The 16,348-nt window shown below is 46.4% G+C and overlaps 1 protein-coding gene across 1 annotated transcript in view; it reads left to right on the top strand.

Moving 5' to 3' along the window:
• The first annotated feature begins 2,363 nt into the window (after positions 1–2,363).
• Positions 2,364–16,348, top strand: part of myo10 (myosin X) — a 204,671-nt gene continuing 190,686 nt past the window's right edge. The window contains 1 exon segment of the mRNA XM_033040061.1: positions 2,364–2,814. Coding sequence (XP_032895952.1) covers positions 2,794–2,814 — 21 coding nt within the window. The 5' untranslated portion in view covers positions 2,364–2,793.

Genomic DNA, 16,348 nt, shown 5'->3' with positions numbered 1-16,348 from the left:
TCTGGAGAACATGGATATGTGATGTTTCAGATCGGGACCCTGTCTCAGACTGATGTAAGCGGGGAAGAAAGCTCAAATAGAGTTGGGGGCAGGACAGAGCTTGGCGAGTGATAGGTGGATACTGTGAGGGGCAATGTAATAAACAAAGAACTGCAGATGCTGGTTGACACCAAGATAGAGACCGAGTGCTGGAGTAACTCAGTGGATCAGACAGCATCTCCTTTGCCCTATGTGGCCTCTTTTTGTTTTTTAATATCTTGAACTTTGTCTTGTTTATTGTGTTATCTGAGTACTGTGTTTACAGACATGTTCTGTTGCTACAAGTAAGAATCTCGCTGCCCAGTTTACAGTACATAGGAAAATTAAATGCTCCTGACTTGATTATGTTTTCTGGAAATCTAATGCTGAATGATTTTTTTTTAAAGTGGTGAACGTCGCCCAGTCCATCATGGATACTGACCTCCCCCACCATTGGAGTGATCGACAAGAGGCTTTAGAATTTAGAGATTCAGCGCGGAAACAGGCCCTTCAGCCCATCAAGCCCATCAAGAGAGAGTTAGATAGAGCTCTAGGGGCTAGTGGAATCAAGGGATATGGGGAGAAGGCAGGCACGGGTTATTGACTGGGGACGATCAGCCATGATCACAATGAATGGCGGTGTTGGCTCGAAGGGCCGAATGGCCTCCTCCTGCACCTATTTTCGATGTTTCTAAGTCCGCGCCGACCAGCGATCACCCCGTGCACTGGCACTATCCTACACTCTGGGGACAATTTACAATTCATTACTGAAGCCAATTAATAACCTACAAAACTGTACGAATCCGGAGTTTGGGAGGGAAACCGGAGCACCCGGAGAAAAACCCACGCAGGTCACGGGGAGAACGTACAAACTCCTGGTACAGACAGCACCCAGAGTCAGGATCGCACCCAGGTCTCTGGCGCTGTGAGGCTGCAACTCTTACCGCTATATATTGAGCTTATTTTTCTTCTTGTTGTCACGGTGATTGCAGAGTACTCTGTTTGTTTACAGTACATATCTGCCGCGCTGCTGCAGGTAAGAATTTCTTTGTGTGGGGAGGAACCGCAGATGCTGGTTTCAACCAAAGACGGATACAAGTTGCTGGAGTAACTCAGTGGGTTCTCAGCATCTCTGGACAAAAAGGAATGGGGGACATTTCGGGTCGAGACCCTTCTCCAGACTGAAGGGTCACTTATTCCTTTCCTCCAGAGGTGCTGCCTGTCCCGCTCAGTCACTCCAGCTATTTGTGTCTTAAATCTTCAGTAAGAATCTCTTTGTTCTACTTTCGGGACATTTTGATAACAAAACTACTCTTGGCTCAAAGTAAAAGTACTCTTCGTCAGAAGTATTCAAGAAGGAACTGCAGATGCTGGAAGAAAAAAATCGAGGGTAGACGAAAAATGCTGGAGAAACTCAGCGGGTGAGGCAGCATCTATGGAGCGAAGGAAATAGGCAACGTTTCGGGTCGTAACGACCCGAAACGTTGCCTATTTCCTTTGCTCCATAGATGCTGCCTCACCTGCTGAGTTTCTCCAGCATTTTTGTCCACTTTCGATTTTGCTGCATTATCTGCAGTTCCTTCTTTAACAAGCTGTCCCTGAAGTTAGATTGCAAGAGTGTAAAACCCCTGTCCCACGGTACGAGTTCATTCCAAGAGCTCTCCCGAGTTTGCCCTGATTCGAACTCGGAGATTTACGGTAATGGACGCTCGTCGGTACTCGGGGCTCTCATTGACATTTGTCATCATGTTGAAAAGTCTTCACGAGTCTTCCCGTGCTTACCTGCCGTTAGTGAATCTTCCCGAGTACCTGCCGTTAGCGTTACGAGCCACTAAGAGACGTCCCCGAGCTCCGATGTACCCGCTACGTTCATTCTCCGTGCCTACCACGAGTTTGATTTTGTTTAAACTCGGGAGAGCTCTTGGAATGGAACTCGTACCGTGGGACAGGGCTTAAACTGCCCACGCTTCCAAGTCTTCAGCAGCAGTGGCCGAGACGCCAGAGTTTACAGAAGTCAAGTCAAGTCACTTTTATTTCTATAGCACATTTTAAAAAACAACTCTCGTTGACCAAAGTGCTTTACATTGGTGGAGGTACTAACGTTATACAACAGTGGTTCATAGATTAAGCACATACATAAATACATACATACAGCCCTCCCTCAGAGGACGTCAAGAAAGGCAAAGAAGGTGATTGAAATGTCCACAAAGTTGAAACATTGGCCGCTCTCGAAGCACAGTTTACATTCAAACCTCGGGGAAGGAACAAGGAACCATTTTCCTTTAAAGGTTGACTTGGTGTGGGGGGGTTGGGCTGCAGGGAGTGGGGTGGAGTTTCATTAGTCACAGGGAATGCTGTTCCTTCGGTTGGATCGGGTCACAGAAGCATTTCCAGTGAGTGTGGATGGGCCGAGACAATGTCTTAACAGAAGTACACGCTCTATCTGTGTGTGTGTGTGAGGAGTGGAGCTGATTCTCCTCCCTCCTCCTCCTCCTCTCTCTCTCTCCAAGGAGCGATGTATGTACGCGAAGAGACGTTGCCATGAATAAAAGGCAGTCCTGGCGATTTGAAGGAAATTCCAGAACAAAGGGAAAGCTGTGTGAAATGTGTGCGGTGTCCATCTCCAGAACCGGTGGCAACGAGGAGTAAAGTTTGTGAAACTCGTGAAGCCGAATTAATAATATCAACTCCTTCCTCGCTGAAGCTCGCGTCGTTTAATCCCCTTGGCTCTCTGGAAAGTAAACTCCCCAAACCTGGCTGAGTTCACCTCAAACAATGGACAACTTTTTCACCGAGGTAAGGCTTTAAATTTTTTTTTTTACTTTGATGATGCGACTTGTGTGTGTGTGTGTGTGTTGGAGGAGAGGGAGAAGGGAGAGAGAGAGAGGGGTTGGTGTGGTGTAACAATTAGAGACTCTGCTCTGCTGAATGTAGGAACACTTCTGTGTTTTATTCCCCTTTCATGCTACTTATTGCAAGCAAGGCAAGCAAGGTCAGGAGTCGGGATTGTCTCTCTCTCTCACTGCCGTGTGGTATTTCCTTTCAAAAACTTTTCCCAGCTTCCTGCAGGGAAGCAGGTTTTTAAAAAAAAAATTGTTGGTGGGTCATGGCAGACAAGTGGACAAAGTGGATGCCCAGAAAAGTCCACGCACCATTCCAGCCAGATATAGCAAGCACCCTAGGTACACAAAAAGGCTGGAGAAACTCAGCGGGTGCAGCAGCATCTATGGAGCGAAGGAAATAGACAACGTTTCGGGCCGAAACCCTTCTTCAGACATATATATATATTATTATAATAACGCAAACCAGATTTGGGTGCTTGCTATATCTGGATATATAAGTCTGAATACTATATATATATATATAGTATTCAGACTTATATATCCAGATATAGCAAGCACCCTAATCTGGTTTGCATTATTATAATAATCATATTAATAATAACAATAATAGACAATAGGTGCAGGAGTAGGCCATTCGGCCCCTCGAGCCAGCACCGCCATTCAATGTGATCATGGCTGATCATCTTGCGCCTAGCATGCACAGCCTAAAGTTGTAGGACAACTTGTTCTATTTGATTGTGCATGCCAGGTTGATTGCATTCGTCGAAACAGGGCGGACCACGTGAAGGTTGCAATCTCCCCACCCCATCATCCACAATCAGTACCCCGTTCCTGCCTTCTCCCCATATCCCCTGACTCAGCTATCTTCAAGAGCCCTACCCAGCTCTCTCTTGAAAGTATCCAGAGAACCTGCCTCCACCGCCCTCTGAGGCAGAGAATTCCACAGACTCACCACTCTCTGTGAGAAAAAGGGTTTCCTCGTCTCTGTTCTAAATGGCTTACTCCTTATTCTTAAACTGTGTGTGGCCCCTGGTTCTGGACTCCCCCAACATCGGGAACATGTTTCCTGCCTCTAGCATGTCCAAACCCTTAACAATCTTATATGTTTCAATATTCATCATTAACAACTGAGAGTTTTGGGGAAGATAAAGGTGCAGACAGATTTGCTGATTGTGTTTAAAACCCATTCCTTCTCTCCAGAGATGCTGCCTGTCCCTCCGAGTTACTCCTGTCTTATGTGTCTATCTGCAGTTTGGGGTTAAATGGGTTTACACACCTTCCACATATTTCACGCCTCTCTCCCCCCCTCCTCCCCCCAGGTGGCCCTGAAGAAGTGTCTAGACCCGAAACATCACCCATTCCTTCTCTCCAGAGATCTATGCTGCCTGTCCCGCTGAGTTACTCCAGCATTTTGTAATCTATAGAGTCTTACAGCGTGGAAACAGGCCCTTTGGCCCAACTTGCCCGTACTGGCCATCATGCCCCATCTACAGTAGTCCCACCTGCCTGCGTTTGGCCCATATCCCTCTAAACCTGTCCTATCCATGCACCTGCCTAAATGTTTCTTAAACGTTGCGATAGCACCTGGCTCAACCACCTCCTCCGGCAGCTCGTTCCAAACTCCCCACCCTTTGTGTGAAAAAGTTACCCATCAGTATAATTTTAAATCTTTATCCCCTCACTTTAAGCACTTGATACTTGGTCCTCGATTCCCCTCCTCGGGGCAAGATGATCTGTGCCTCTACCCAATCTATTCTGCTAATGATTTTGTGCACAAATTAATATTGGCTCTCATGACCAATTCCAGGTAACCATGCAGTTTTGTGTCGGAGGAAACTGCAGATAGACACAGAGTGCTGGAGTAACTCAGCGGGTCAGGCAGCGTCTGTGGAGAACACGGATAGGTGACGTTTCACAGAGTGCTGGAGTAACTCAGTGGGTCAGGCAGCATCTGTGGAGAACACGGATAGGTGACGTTTCACAGAGTGCTGGAGTAACTCAGCGGGTCAGGCAGCATCTGTGGAGAACATGGATAGATGACGTTTCACAGAGTGCTGGAGTAACTCAGTGGGTCAGGCAGCATCTCTGGAGAACATGGATAGGTGATGTTTTGAGTCGAAACCCTTCTTCACGATCTCTCGGACTCCTCACCACTGGACCACGACCCCACAGATTAGCACTGGGCCATTATCTCTGATGGTCTCCTGTCTTATGTGTCTATCTTCAGTTTGGGGTTAAATGGGTTTACACACCTTCCACATATCTCTCGCCTCTCTGATTGTATCACTTCCAGCTGTCTGCCCTCCACAGCCTCCAGGCCTTATTGTTCCCCAGCCTCGCATGGTCTGGTGTTACCTTCTCCCCAACTGCTTATGTTGGCACAGCTCTAGTTGCTGCCTCACAGCGCCAGTGAGCTGGGTTCGATCCTGACCACGGGTCTCTGGCACTGTGCCACCGTGCCACCCTAAACTCCAAACTTTTAAACTTTTCTGTCAGTTCCTGCCCCGCTGGAATCATAACCACACATTTTTACTTGGTTATAAGTTGCTTTAGTTTACAAAGTAAACATGGTTACAACTTTGGTTATCGCATCTATTCGCAATCTAGTTTCAAGGAAGTCCTCTTTTTTATATGCGATTGACACTTAAAAACAAAAACAATCCAGATTTGGAATGTTTTCTTTGGAACGCCGGAGGTTATCGGGAGATCTGGCAGAAGTGTATAAAATTATGAGAGGCATAGATAGGGTAGACAGTCAGAACCTTTCCCCCAGCTTTTGGCACGCGCTATCCAGTCAGCAGAAAGACAATACGCGAATGAATGAATGAATGAATAAGTTAATTGGCCAAGTATTCACATACAAGGAATTTGCCTTGGTGCTCCGCCCGCAAGTGACAACATGACGTGCAGTGACAGTTAGGAATGAACATTAAACATTAATAATAAAAAAATATTGATTAAACATGTGCATTGAATAAAATACCAGAGCAAATTACATGATTACAATCAAGCCGTCCACAGTGTATTATACATGATACAATATCTTATGCAAGAGGGCTTTAAGGTGAGAGGGCCAAAGTTTAAAGGAAGACAGACACAAAATGCTGGAGTAACTCAGCGGGACAGGCAGCAGCATCACTGGAGAGAAGGAATGGATGGCATTTCGGGTCGAGATCCTTCTCAGACTAGTTAGTCGACGTGCACAAACAGAAGATCAAATAGAACAAGTTGTCCAACAGCTTTAGGCTGTGCACGCCACACAAAAGAAGAAGGGTTAAAGGGAAACGAGAGGTATAGACGATGATACGAATACAAGATATGCTAAACAAGTAATGGTGATAAAGGAAACAGGCAATTGTTAGTCACAGAGGGGGAGCAGAGATGTGCAGGACAAGCTTTTTTTCCTCCAGACTGCAGGCGGTGGGTGCCTGGAACGCGCTGCCAGGGGAGGGGGTGGAGGCAGATATGATAGTGGCGTTTGAGAGACTTTTGGATCGGCACATGGATAGGCAGGGAATGGAGGAACATGGATTATGTGCGGGCAGAGAAGAGTTGGTCATGGCATGATGTTGCGCAGGGACATTGTGGGCCGAATGGCCTGTTCCTGTGGTGTACTGTTCTATGTAAGAAGGATCTGTAGATGCTGGCTTAAAACGAAGATAGACACAAAAAGCTGGAGTAACTCAACGGTTCAGGCAGCATCTCTGGAGAAAAGGAATGGGTGACGTTTCGGATCTAGGCCCTTCTTCAGAATTCTCGGCCCGAAACATCACCTATTCCTTTTCTCCAGAGATGCTGCGCGACCCGCTGAGTTACTCCAGTTTTATGTGTCTATATCATCTACACCGTTCTAAAAGGTGTATTCCATGTTGAAATTTGTTTTGAAACAGCGTCCACATATCTTGGATTGTCCCAAAAATACTGATGGGCGATAGAGATTTGTGCGTGTGTGAGTTTATCAATATATACATCTCAGCGATTAATATTGCCAATCGTTTGTAGACAAAAATGCTGGAGAAACGCGGCGGGTGAGGCAGCATCTATGGTGCGAAGGAAATAGGTGACGTTTCGGGTCGAGACCCCTCTTCAGACTTGCCAATTGATTGCTTTGTTTAGTGGTTTAATAAAAAAGACTTTGCATTTATTTCATTGTAGTATCTTCTCCTGAAATGTCATAGCAAGATGAGTGGAAATTAATATTATAGACACACAGTCTGGAGTAACTCAGCGGGTCGGGCAGCATCTCTGGAGAAAAGGAATGGGAGACGTTTCACAGAGTGCTGGAGTAACTCAGCGGGTCAGGCATCATCTTTGGAGAACATGGATAGGTGACGTTTCACAGAGTGCTGGAGTAACTCAGCGGGTCAGGCAGCATCTCTGGAGAACATGGATAGGTCACGTTTCGGGTTCGAGACCCTTGCATGCTGCGTGCTGCAAGCAGTGTTTCCAGCGGAGTAGAGTTATTTTTCATACAACGTCCATTAACTGAAAGGTAGTTGGTAAAACGGGGTGTTGTAAACAAATTATTCTGATGCATCTCATGAAGCTGAATTGATTGGGGTCATTTATTTGATTGTAGCATCCTGCCCTGAAAAGTTATTGCAAGATGAATGGAGAATCATTGGGAATAAAATCAATTATGATTGAAGATAGACGCTAAATGCTGGATTAAGTTAATCAGTAATAGGAGCAGAATTAGACCATTCGGCCCATCAAGTCTACTCTGCCATTCAATCATGGCTGATCTATCTATCTATCCCACCTAACGCCATTCTCCTGCCTTCTCCCCCCCCCCCCCCCATAACCTCTGACATCTGTACTGATCAAGAATCTATCTATCTCTGCCTTAAATATCCAATGACTTGGCCTCCACAGCCTTCTGTGGCAATGAATCCCACAGATTCATCACCATCTGAGTAAAGAAATTCTACCTCATCTTCCTTTTATTTAAATTGAAGAAGGCTCTCGATCCAAAACGTTATCGATCTCCACAGATGCTGCCTGACCCGCTGAGTTACTCCAGCACGCTGTGAAAGGTCACCTATCCATGTTCCCCACAGATGCTGCCTGACCCGCTGAGTTACTCCAGCACTCTGTGAAAGGTCACCTATCCATGTTCCCCACAGATGCTGCCTGACCCGCTGAGTTACTCCAGCACTCTGTGTTTATCTTCAGTGTAAACCAGCACCTACATTTCCCTCGTACTCAATTTTGATTGATCCTGTTAGTTGAAAGATAAAAGTTAATTTCTTTTCGACGTCTGCCAAGGATTAACTTAATGTTTCTAACAGTGGTTCTGTATCGATGATGGAATCTCGTGCTTTTCATTTGACAGTATTTTGAAACACGCAGCCTCTGCAATCTGTGTTGCTGCTGTGAATGAGGCCAGAATGAAACTAGTTTCAGCCAAGCTGCCAAAGCTTTTGTTTCCTGCCTCTAAGCCCATTAATCAGTCTCTCGCTCCTGTGTGTTAATAAGATCATGATTCAGACAGTGTTTCAGTCGCTTAGTCAGTCTAACTGCCCTCCCTGTGTTAAACGCCCCATGTTAGTTTTAGGAAACTTCAAGTAACTAACTTCAAGTAATCCTCGCCTTCCCTCCCCCAGCCTTTCGCAGGGGCCGACCGTTCCCTCCGCAACTCCCTGGTTAACTCGTCCCTTCCCACCCAAACCACCCCCTCCCCAGGTACTTTCCCCTGCAACCACAGGAGATGTCTGTGGAATTCTCTGCCTCAGAGGGCGGTGGAGGCCGGTTCTCTGGATACTTTCAAGAGAGAGCTAGATAGGGCTCTTAAAGATAGCGGAGTCAGGGGATATGTGGAGAAGGCAGGACCGGGGTACTGATTGTGGATGATCAGCCATGATCACATTGAACGGCGGTATATACTGGACTCGCTGGATGTCCCTATCCAGCTATCTAGCAAGTTAAACAATTAATCCAATAAAGACCCGTAGACACGAGATGTCGTTAATCCTTTACTGTATTCAACTGTTTAACTTGCTAGATAGCTGGATAGGGACATCCAGCGAGTCCAGTATAGTGAAAAGCGGTGCTGGCTCGAAGGGCCTACTCCTGCACCTATTGTCTATTGTCAAACACCTGTCCCTTTATCTCCCCCCGCGACTCCATCCAAGGGCCCCAACAGTCTTTCCAGTTGAGGCAGAGGTTCACTTGCACCTCCTCCAACCTCATCTACAATCATTATCCGCTGTTCCAGGTGTCAACTCCTGTATCTCAGCGAGACCAAGCGCAGGCTCAGCAATCGTTTTGCTGAACTCCTCCGCTCAGTCCGCCTAGAGTTACATGATCTCCTGTTTGCCAGACACTTTAACTCCCCCTCCCATTCCCACACTGTCCTTTCTGTCCTGGGCCGCCTCCACTGTCAGAGTGAACCCCAAGGCAAATTGGAGGAACAGCACCTCATATTTCACTTGGGCAGCTTACACCCCAGCGGTATTAATATTGATTTCTCTAACTTCAAGCAACTCTTGCTTTCCCTCTCTCTCCATCCCCTCCCCCACCCTAGTTCTCCAACTAGATTCACTGCCCTGATTCATTTTACTGATGGTACACCTCCTTGTCACTATCCCCTCAGCCAACAATGAACCATTCTACATTTCCTCATCAACATCTGCTTTGATCTGTCCTATTCACACACATTTTACCCTTCCACATCTGTGGACTACCTCTCCCCTGACTCGCAGTCTGAAGAAGGGTCTCGATCCAAAATGCCACCCATTCCTTCTCCCCAGAGATGCTGCCTGTCCCACTGAGTTACTCCAGCATTTTGTCTCTATCCAGTGTAAACCAGCATCTGCAGTTCCTTCTTAGGCAATATTGTAAATGACTGGTTTGACGTATTTAGTTTTAGTTTCAGTTTAGTTTATTGTCACGTGCACTGAGGTACAGTGGAAAGCTTTTGTTGCGTGCTGTCCAGTCAGCTTTAAGAAAGTTGTCCAGGTTTTTTTTTTGAGCTCGACATTTATTGACATAACAAAATACACAAACAGACCAAACAAAAGACACACAAAGGACAATCGCAAAATGACAAAATACAGATCACCTAACTTCCATTCGCAATGCATCAGATCCTGTTAACATTCTATCATAGAAGCATCTTATTCACAGGCACCAGAGCAAGCTCATCAATTCATATCTTTAATCATTCTTGGCATTTGTAATAGTACCGGTTTCCATATAATATTAAAGGCACCAGTCCTCAACTGGAAGGTAGACAAAAATGCTGGAGAAACTCAGCGGGTGCAGCAGCATCTATGGAGCGAAGGAGTCCTCAACTGAAGTTTAGCAGTTATACTTTCCATCAAATATACATTTTTCAATCATTCCCTCCACTGTTGAACATTTGGTGGCATTTCCTTTCTCCATAGCACTGTTATCATCTTTTTAGCAATCAACAGCATCACCCCAAGCAAATATTTCTGATTTTGAATATCTGTCGCTGCTGGAGTATCTCCTAATATGAAACAAGCCGGTTCCAAAGGGAGATCCACTCCCAGAATTAATTTAATCTCTACCTGGATGTCTCTCCAGTATTGGTACAATTTGGGACAATCCCAGAAAATATGTGTGTGATCACCGATCTTCCCACATTGTCTCCAGCATAAATTTGAGGTGTTAGTGTATCTTGCCAGCACGAGAGGTGTCCTAAATACTCTCATTTTAATTTTCCAACCAAACTTCCTCCAAGAGGGGCTGCTTGTCAGCTTATGGCCCAAGAGACGTGTCCTTTCCCATATTTCATCTGTAATAATAATGTTCATTTCCAATTCCCATTTCTGTCCAGGTTTTAAGGGACTGAGATAAAGTTTAGAATTTGGGAGGGAAGTCAATCTTAAATAATTTGGGCAACTTACTGCGTCACAGTGCTCGTCTTTGATCCTGACTACCGGCGCTGTCTGTACGGAGTTTGCACGTTCTCGCCGTGGCCTGCGTGGGTTTTCTCTGATCTCTTTGGTTTCTTCCCACACTCCAAAGACGTGCAGGTTTGCAGGTTAATCGGCTTGGTATGAAGGTAAATTGTCCCCAGTGTGTGTAGGATAGTGCTAATGTGCAGGGATTGCTGGTCGGTACGGACTGGGTGGGCCGAAGGGCCTGTTTGCGTGCTGTATCTCTGGACTAAAACTAAACTAAAATGGAGAAAGAGCAAAGAGATTTCAAAACCAGCCAGCATTTCCATTTCTCCCATTCATACCATTCGTTGTTACACAAAAGGGTAGGTTCGCTTTTAGCTGTGGACTTTGGTCTGAAGTAATACAAATGCCATGTTTGTTACACTCTGTACAAACATTTACCTCAAGCACTTGCATGCAAATTCAGCCTGAGAAGATAATCGAGCTGCAAATAATCTCGATTCATCCAAACGCACTGTGAACATGTTAAATCGGGTGTCTCGACCCGAAACGTCACCCATTCCGTCTCTCCAGAGATGCTGCCTGACCCGCTGAGTTAGATAATAGACAATAGGTGCAGGAGTAGGCCATTCGGCCCTTCGAGCCAGCACCGCCATTCAATGTGATCATGGCTGATCATCCCCAATCAGTACCCCGTTCCTGCCTTCTCCCCATATCGCCTGACTCCGCAATTTTTAAGAGCCCTACCTAACTCTCTCTTGAAAGCATCCAGAGAACCTGCCTCCACCGCCCTCTGAGGCAGAGAATTCCACAGACTCACAACTCTCTGTGAGAAAAAGTGTTTCCTCGTCTCCATTCTAAATGGCTTACCCCTTATTCTTAAACTGTGGCCCATGGTTCTGGGCTCCCCCAACATCGGGAACATGTTTCCTGCCTCTAGCGTGTCCAAGCCCTTAACAATCTTATATGTTTCAATGAGATACCCTCTCATCCTTCTAAAACGCACTGTGAACATGTTAAATCGGGTGTCTCGACCCGAGACGTCACCCATTCAGTCTCTCCAGCGAGTTACTCCAGCAATTGCGCCTATCTTCGGTGTAAACCGGCATCTGCAGTTCTTTCCTACATAAATCGTGTTTAGTTTAGTTTAGAGATGCAGCGTGGAAACAGGCCCTTCACTCCACCGAGTCCGCGCCGACCAGCGATCCCCCCCATAATCTAGCACTATCCTACACACACTGGGGACAATTTACAATTATACCAAAGCCAATTAACCAACAAACCTGTACATTTTTGGAGTTTGGGAGGAAACCAGAGCGCCCGGGGAAAACCCACACAGTCACAGGCAAGAAGGGACAAACTCCGTACAGGTAGCACCCGAAGTCAGGATTGAACCCTGGTCTCCGACGCTGTAAGGCAGCAACTCCACTGCTGCGCCACCGTGCGGCCCTGTGTTGTCATAGAGCCATACAGCATGGAAACAGGCCCTTCAGCCCAACTCCTCGCCCCTCTCCCATCAGGCTAGTGGTACAGAAGTGTGGAAACGCACACCTCCAGTTTCAGGGACAGTTTCTTCCCAGCTGACATCAGGCAACTGAACCATTCTATCACAAACCAGCGAGTGATCCGGACCTTCCATCCACCTCTTTGGACCTCGGACATCAGTAAACGTTGCTGGACTTTATCTTGCACTAAACGTTATTCCCTTTATCCCGTATCTGTACAGTGTGGACAGATCGATTATAATCGTGTATAGTCTTTCCGCTGACTGGATAGCACGAAACAAAAACACTTTTCACTGTACCTCGGTACACGTGACAGTATACTGAACTCAACATATCCATGTGGCCCAACATGCTCCATCTATACTAGTTCCATTTGCCCCTGTTAGGCCCATATCCCTCTAAACCCTTCCTATCCAAGTACCTGTTAAATGTTGAAACTGCATGAGGAACTGCAGATGCTGGTTTACAAAAAAACAAGACATGGTGCTGGAGTAACTCAGCAGGTCAGGCAGCAGCTCTAGAGATCATAGACAGGTGACATCTTGGTTTGGTACTGAAGAAGGGTCCTGACCCGAAAAGTTACCTATCCATGTTCTCCAGAGATGCTGCCTGACCCGCTGAGTTACTCCAGCACTGTGTGAAACGTCACCTATCCATGTTCTCCACAGATGCTGCCTGACCCGCTGAGTTACTCCAGCACTCTGTGAAACGTCACCTATCCATGTTCTCCACAGATGCTGCCTGACCTGCTGAGTTACTCCAGCACTCTGTGAAACGTCACCTACCATGTTCTCCACAGATGCTGCCTGACCCGCTGAGTTACTCCAGCACTCTGTGAAACGTCACCTATCCATGTTCTCCACAGGTGCTGCCTGACCTGCTGAGTTACTCCAGCACTCTGTGAAACGTCACCTATCCATGTTCCCCACAGATGCTGCCTGACCCGCTGAGTTACTCCAGCACTCTGTTAAATCTTTTAAATGTTGTACGGTTTTTGACTGTAAAATTCATGACTGTGCAATTTACTTATTAAGTTTGAGAATATCGACAGATTTAATAAATAAAATATTTCAATTAAATTAAATGCTGATTAAATTCTAATCTAAATAAATTTTTATTAAACATAATCTAGTTTTAGAGATAGAATGCAGAAACAGGCCTATCGGCCCAGCGAGTCCGCATCTAACCAGTGACCAGCACACTAACACTATCCTACTCACTAGGGACAATTTACAATTTTTTACCAAAGCCAATTAACCTACAACTTAAATGTCTTTGTGGTGTGGGAGGAAACCGGAGCACCCGGAGAAAACCCACGCAGGTCACGGGGAGAACGTACTTACAGACAGCAGCCGTAGTCAGGATTGAACCCGGGTCTCTGGCGCTGTAAGGCAGCAACTCTACCGCTGCACCACCCAGCCGCCCTGTGTACCTGTTAAATGTTATATGGTTTTAACTTTAACAATCATGACTCTGTGTGCAATGTACTTATTAAGTTTGAGGATAATGAGAGATTTAATAAATATAGCATTTTAATTCAATTTAAATGTCTTCATGATTCATAGTTCCACAAGATGGTCTTGCAAAAACGTTTTGTCTCTCACAATGTTTAAGAAGGAACTGCCGATGCTGGAAAATCGAAGGTGGACAAAAATGCTGGGGAAATTCAGCGGGTGCGGCAGCATCTCTGGAGCGAAGGAAATAGGCGACGTTTCGGGTCGCCTGTTTCCTATGTACTCAAAACTTTCGGGTCGCCTATGTACTCAAAACATCGCCTATTTCCTTCGCTCCATAACGGTCTTGACCCGAAACGTCGCCTATTTCCCCCGTTCCATAGATGCTGCCGCACCCGCTGAGTTTCCCCAGCATTTCTGTCTACCTGTGTCTCCCAGAATGTCAGTGAATGATTTCTCTATGGGTGTGATTAGCTTCGAGGTGTTTTAACTTTAAGAACGGAACACAAAGTCCTGGAGGTACTGACCCACTGAATTCACTTTGTATCGTTTAATTTAGAGATACAGCGTGTAAACAGGCCCTTTGGCCCACTGAGTCCGTGCCGACCAGCGATCACCCCCTCTTTACACAAGCACTATCCTACACACTGGGGACAATTTGCAAAAAGCCAATTAACCTACAAACCTACACGTCTTTGGGGGGTGGGAGGAAAACCTACGTGGTCACAGGGAGAACGTGCAAACTCCACACAGACAGCACCCGTGGTCAGGATCAAACCCGGGTCTCTGGCGCCGTGAGGCAGCGACTGTGCCATCGCGCTGCCCCTTTGTATTCTACACAAGAGTCCAACAAACCTGAACAGGCCCTTCGGCCCACAGTGTCTGAGCCGAACACGATGACCATCTCTCACGTGATCCATGCCCCTCCATTCCCAACTTATCCAAGTGCCTACCCAAAAGCCTCTTAAACACCATGATCGTACCAGCCTCCACCACCACCACCCCTGCCCCGCACATCCCCGTTAAACTTTTCCCCTCTCACCTTAAAGCTGTGTCCTCCAGTCTTTGATTTTTCAACTCTGGGGTTAAAAGGTTCTGACTGTCTACCCTATCTGTGCCTCTCAAAATGTTTTTAAGAAGGAACTGCAGATGCTGGAAAATCGAAGGCAGACAAAAGTACTAGAGAAACTCAGCGGGTGCAGCAGCATCTATGGAGCGAAGGAAATAGGCAAAGTTTCGGGCCGAAACGTTGCCTATTTCCTTCGCTCCATAGATGCTGCTGCACCCGCTGAGTTTCTCCAGCACTTTTGTCTCCCCTCTCATAATGATACCTACTTCAATCCAGTCTCCCCTCCACATCTGACATTTCTTGTGTCACCTTCAAGAAAGAACTCGTTTGCATGAGGTGTGTGCCAAAATATAACTTGACTCATCAACAGGCTGTCATTCTGACCTTTAAATGTTTAATGCAAGGTGATGTTTGATGAGCAAGAGCATCGAGAACGTTTGTCGGCACTGGGCCTGTACTCGCTGGAGTTGAGAAGGATGATGGGGGAACGCCATTGAAACTAACCGAATAGTGAAAAGGCCTGGAGAGTGTGCAATAGACAATAGGTGCAGGAGTAGGCCATTCGGCCCTTCGAGCCAGCACCGCCATTCAATGTGATCATGGCTGATCATCCCCAATCAGTGCCCCGTTCCTGCCTTCTCCCCACATCCCTTGACTCCGCTATCTTTAAGAGACAGCGGAGTCAGGAGATATGTGTGCGTGTGGAGAGGATGTTTCCACTAGTGGGAGAGTCTAGGACCAGAGGTCACAGCCTCAGAATGAAAGGAAGTACCTTTAGAAAGGGGACGAGGAAGAATTTCTTTGGGTGGTGAATCTGTGGAATTAATTGCCACAGCCGACTGCAGAGGAGAAGTCAATGGATATTTAAGTCAGAGGTAGATAGATTCTTGATTAGTACGGGTGTCAGAGGTTATGGGGAGAAGGCAGGTGAATGGGGTTAGGAGGGGGAGATAGATCAGCCATGATTGAATGGGGGAGGAGACTCAATGGGCCGAATGGCCTAATTGGGCTCCTAGAACAAGGAATTCAATGCAGGACTTTATACAAGTGCAATCCAACTTTGCAATGAGAATGTAATTTTATTTTAAATCTGTATTATGAAATTACCCACTAGTTTCTCTATTTATGTCCATTCCACCCATAACATAAAGGTAACAGAAATTGATTATTTGTTTAGTGGATGAAACAAAGGAATTTACGTTGATATCAAATTGAGCGTGATGGTATAAAGGAAGAACAAAATACAAAGTGCTGGAGGACGTGCTGTGTTCTCCACAGATGATGCCTGACCCACTGAGTTACTCCAGCACTCTGTGAAACGTCACCTATCCACGTTCTCCAGAGATGCTGCCTGACCCGCTGAGTTACTCCAGCACTCTGTGTCTATTTGCAATGTTCAGCAGCGGAAGGACCCTGGACTGTGGTCCTCCCCACACAGAGCCTTGGCGTTGGCTGCAACAAGCTATGGGCTGCACGGCTAGGTATTGTACCCACAAAGTACTTGGTGTTCTGAGCTTGTTGCCGACTGGCCGAGGCATTTGGAGCATTGCGTGCCGTTCTGGTCGCCCCATTACAGGAAGGATGTGGA

This window comes from Amblyraja radiata, chromosome 2, assembly GCF_010909765.2.
Source record: "Amblyraja radiata isolate CabotCenter1 chromosome 2, sAmbRad1.1.pri, whole genome shotgun sequence".
In the NCBI taxonomy this organism is placed as follows: Eukaryota; Metazoa; Chordata; class Chondrichthyes; order Rajiformes; family Rajidae; genus Amblyraja; species Amblyraja radiata.
This window is presented reverse-complemented; position numbering and strand designations above follow the sequence as displayed.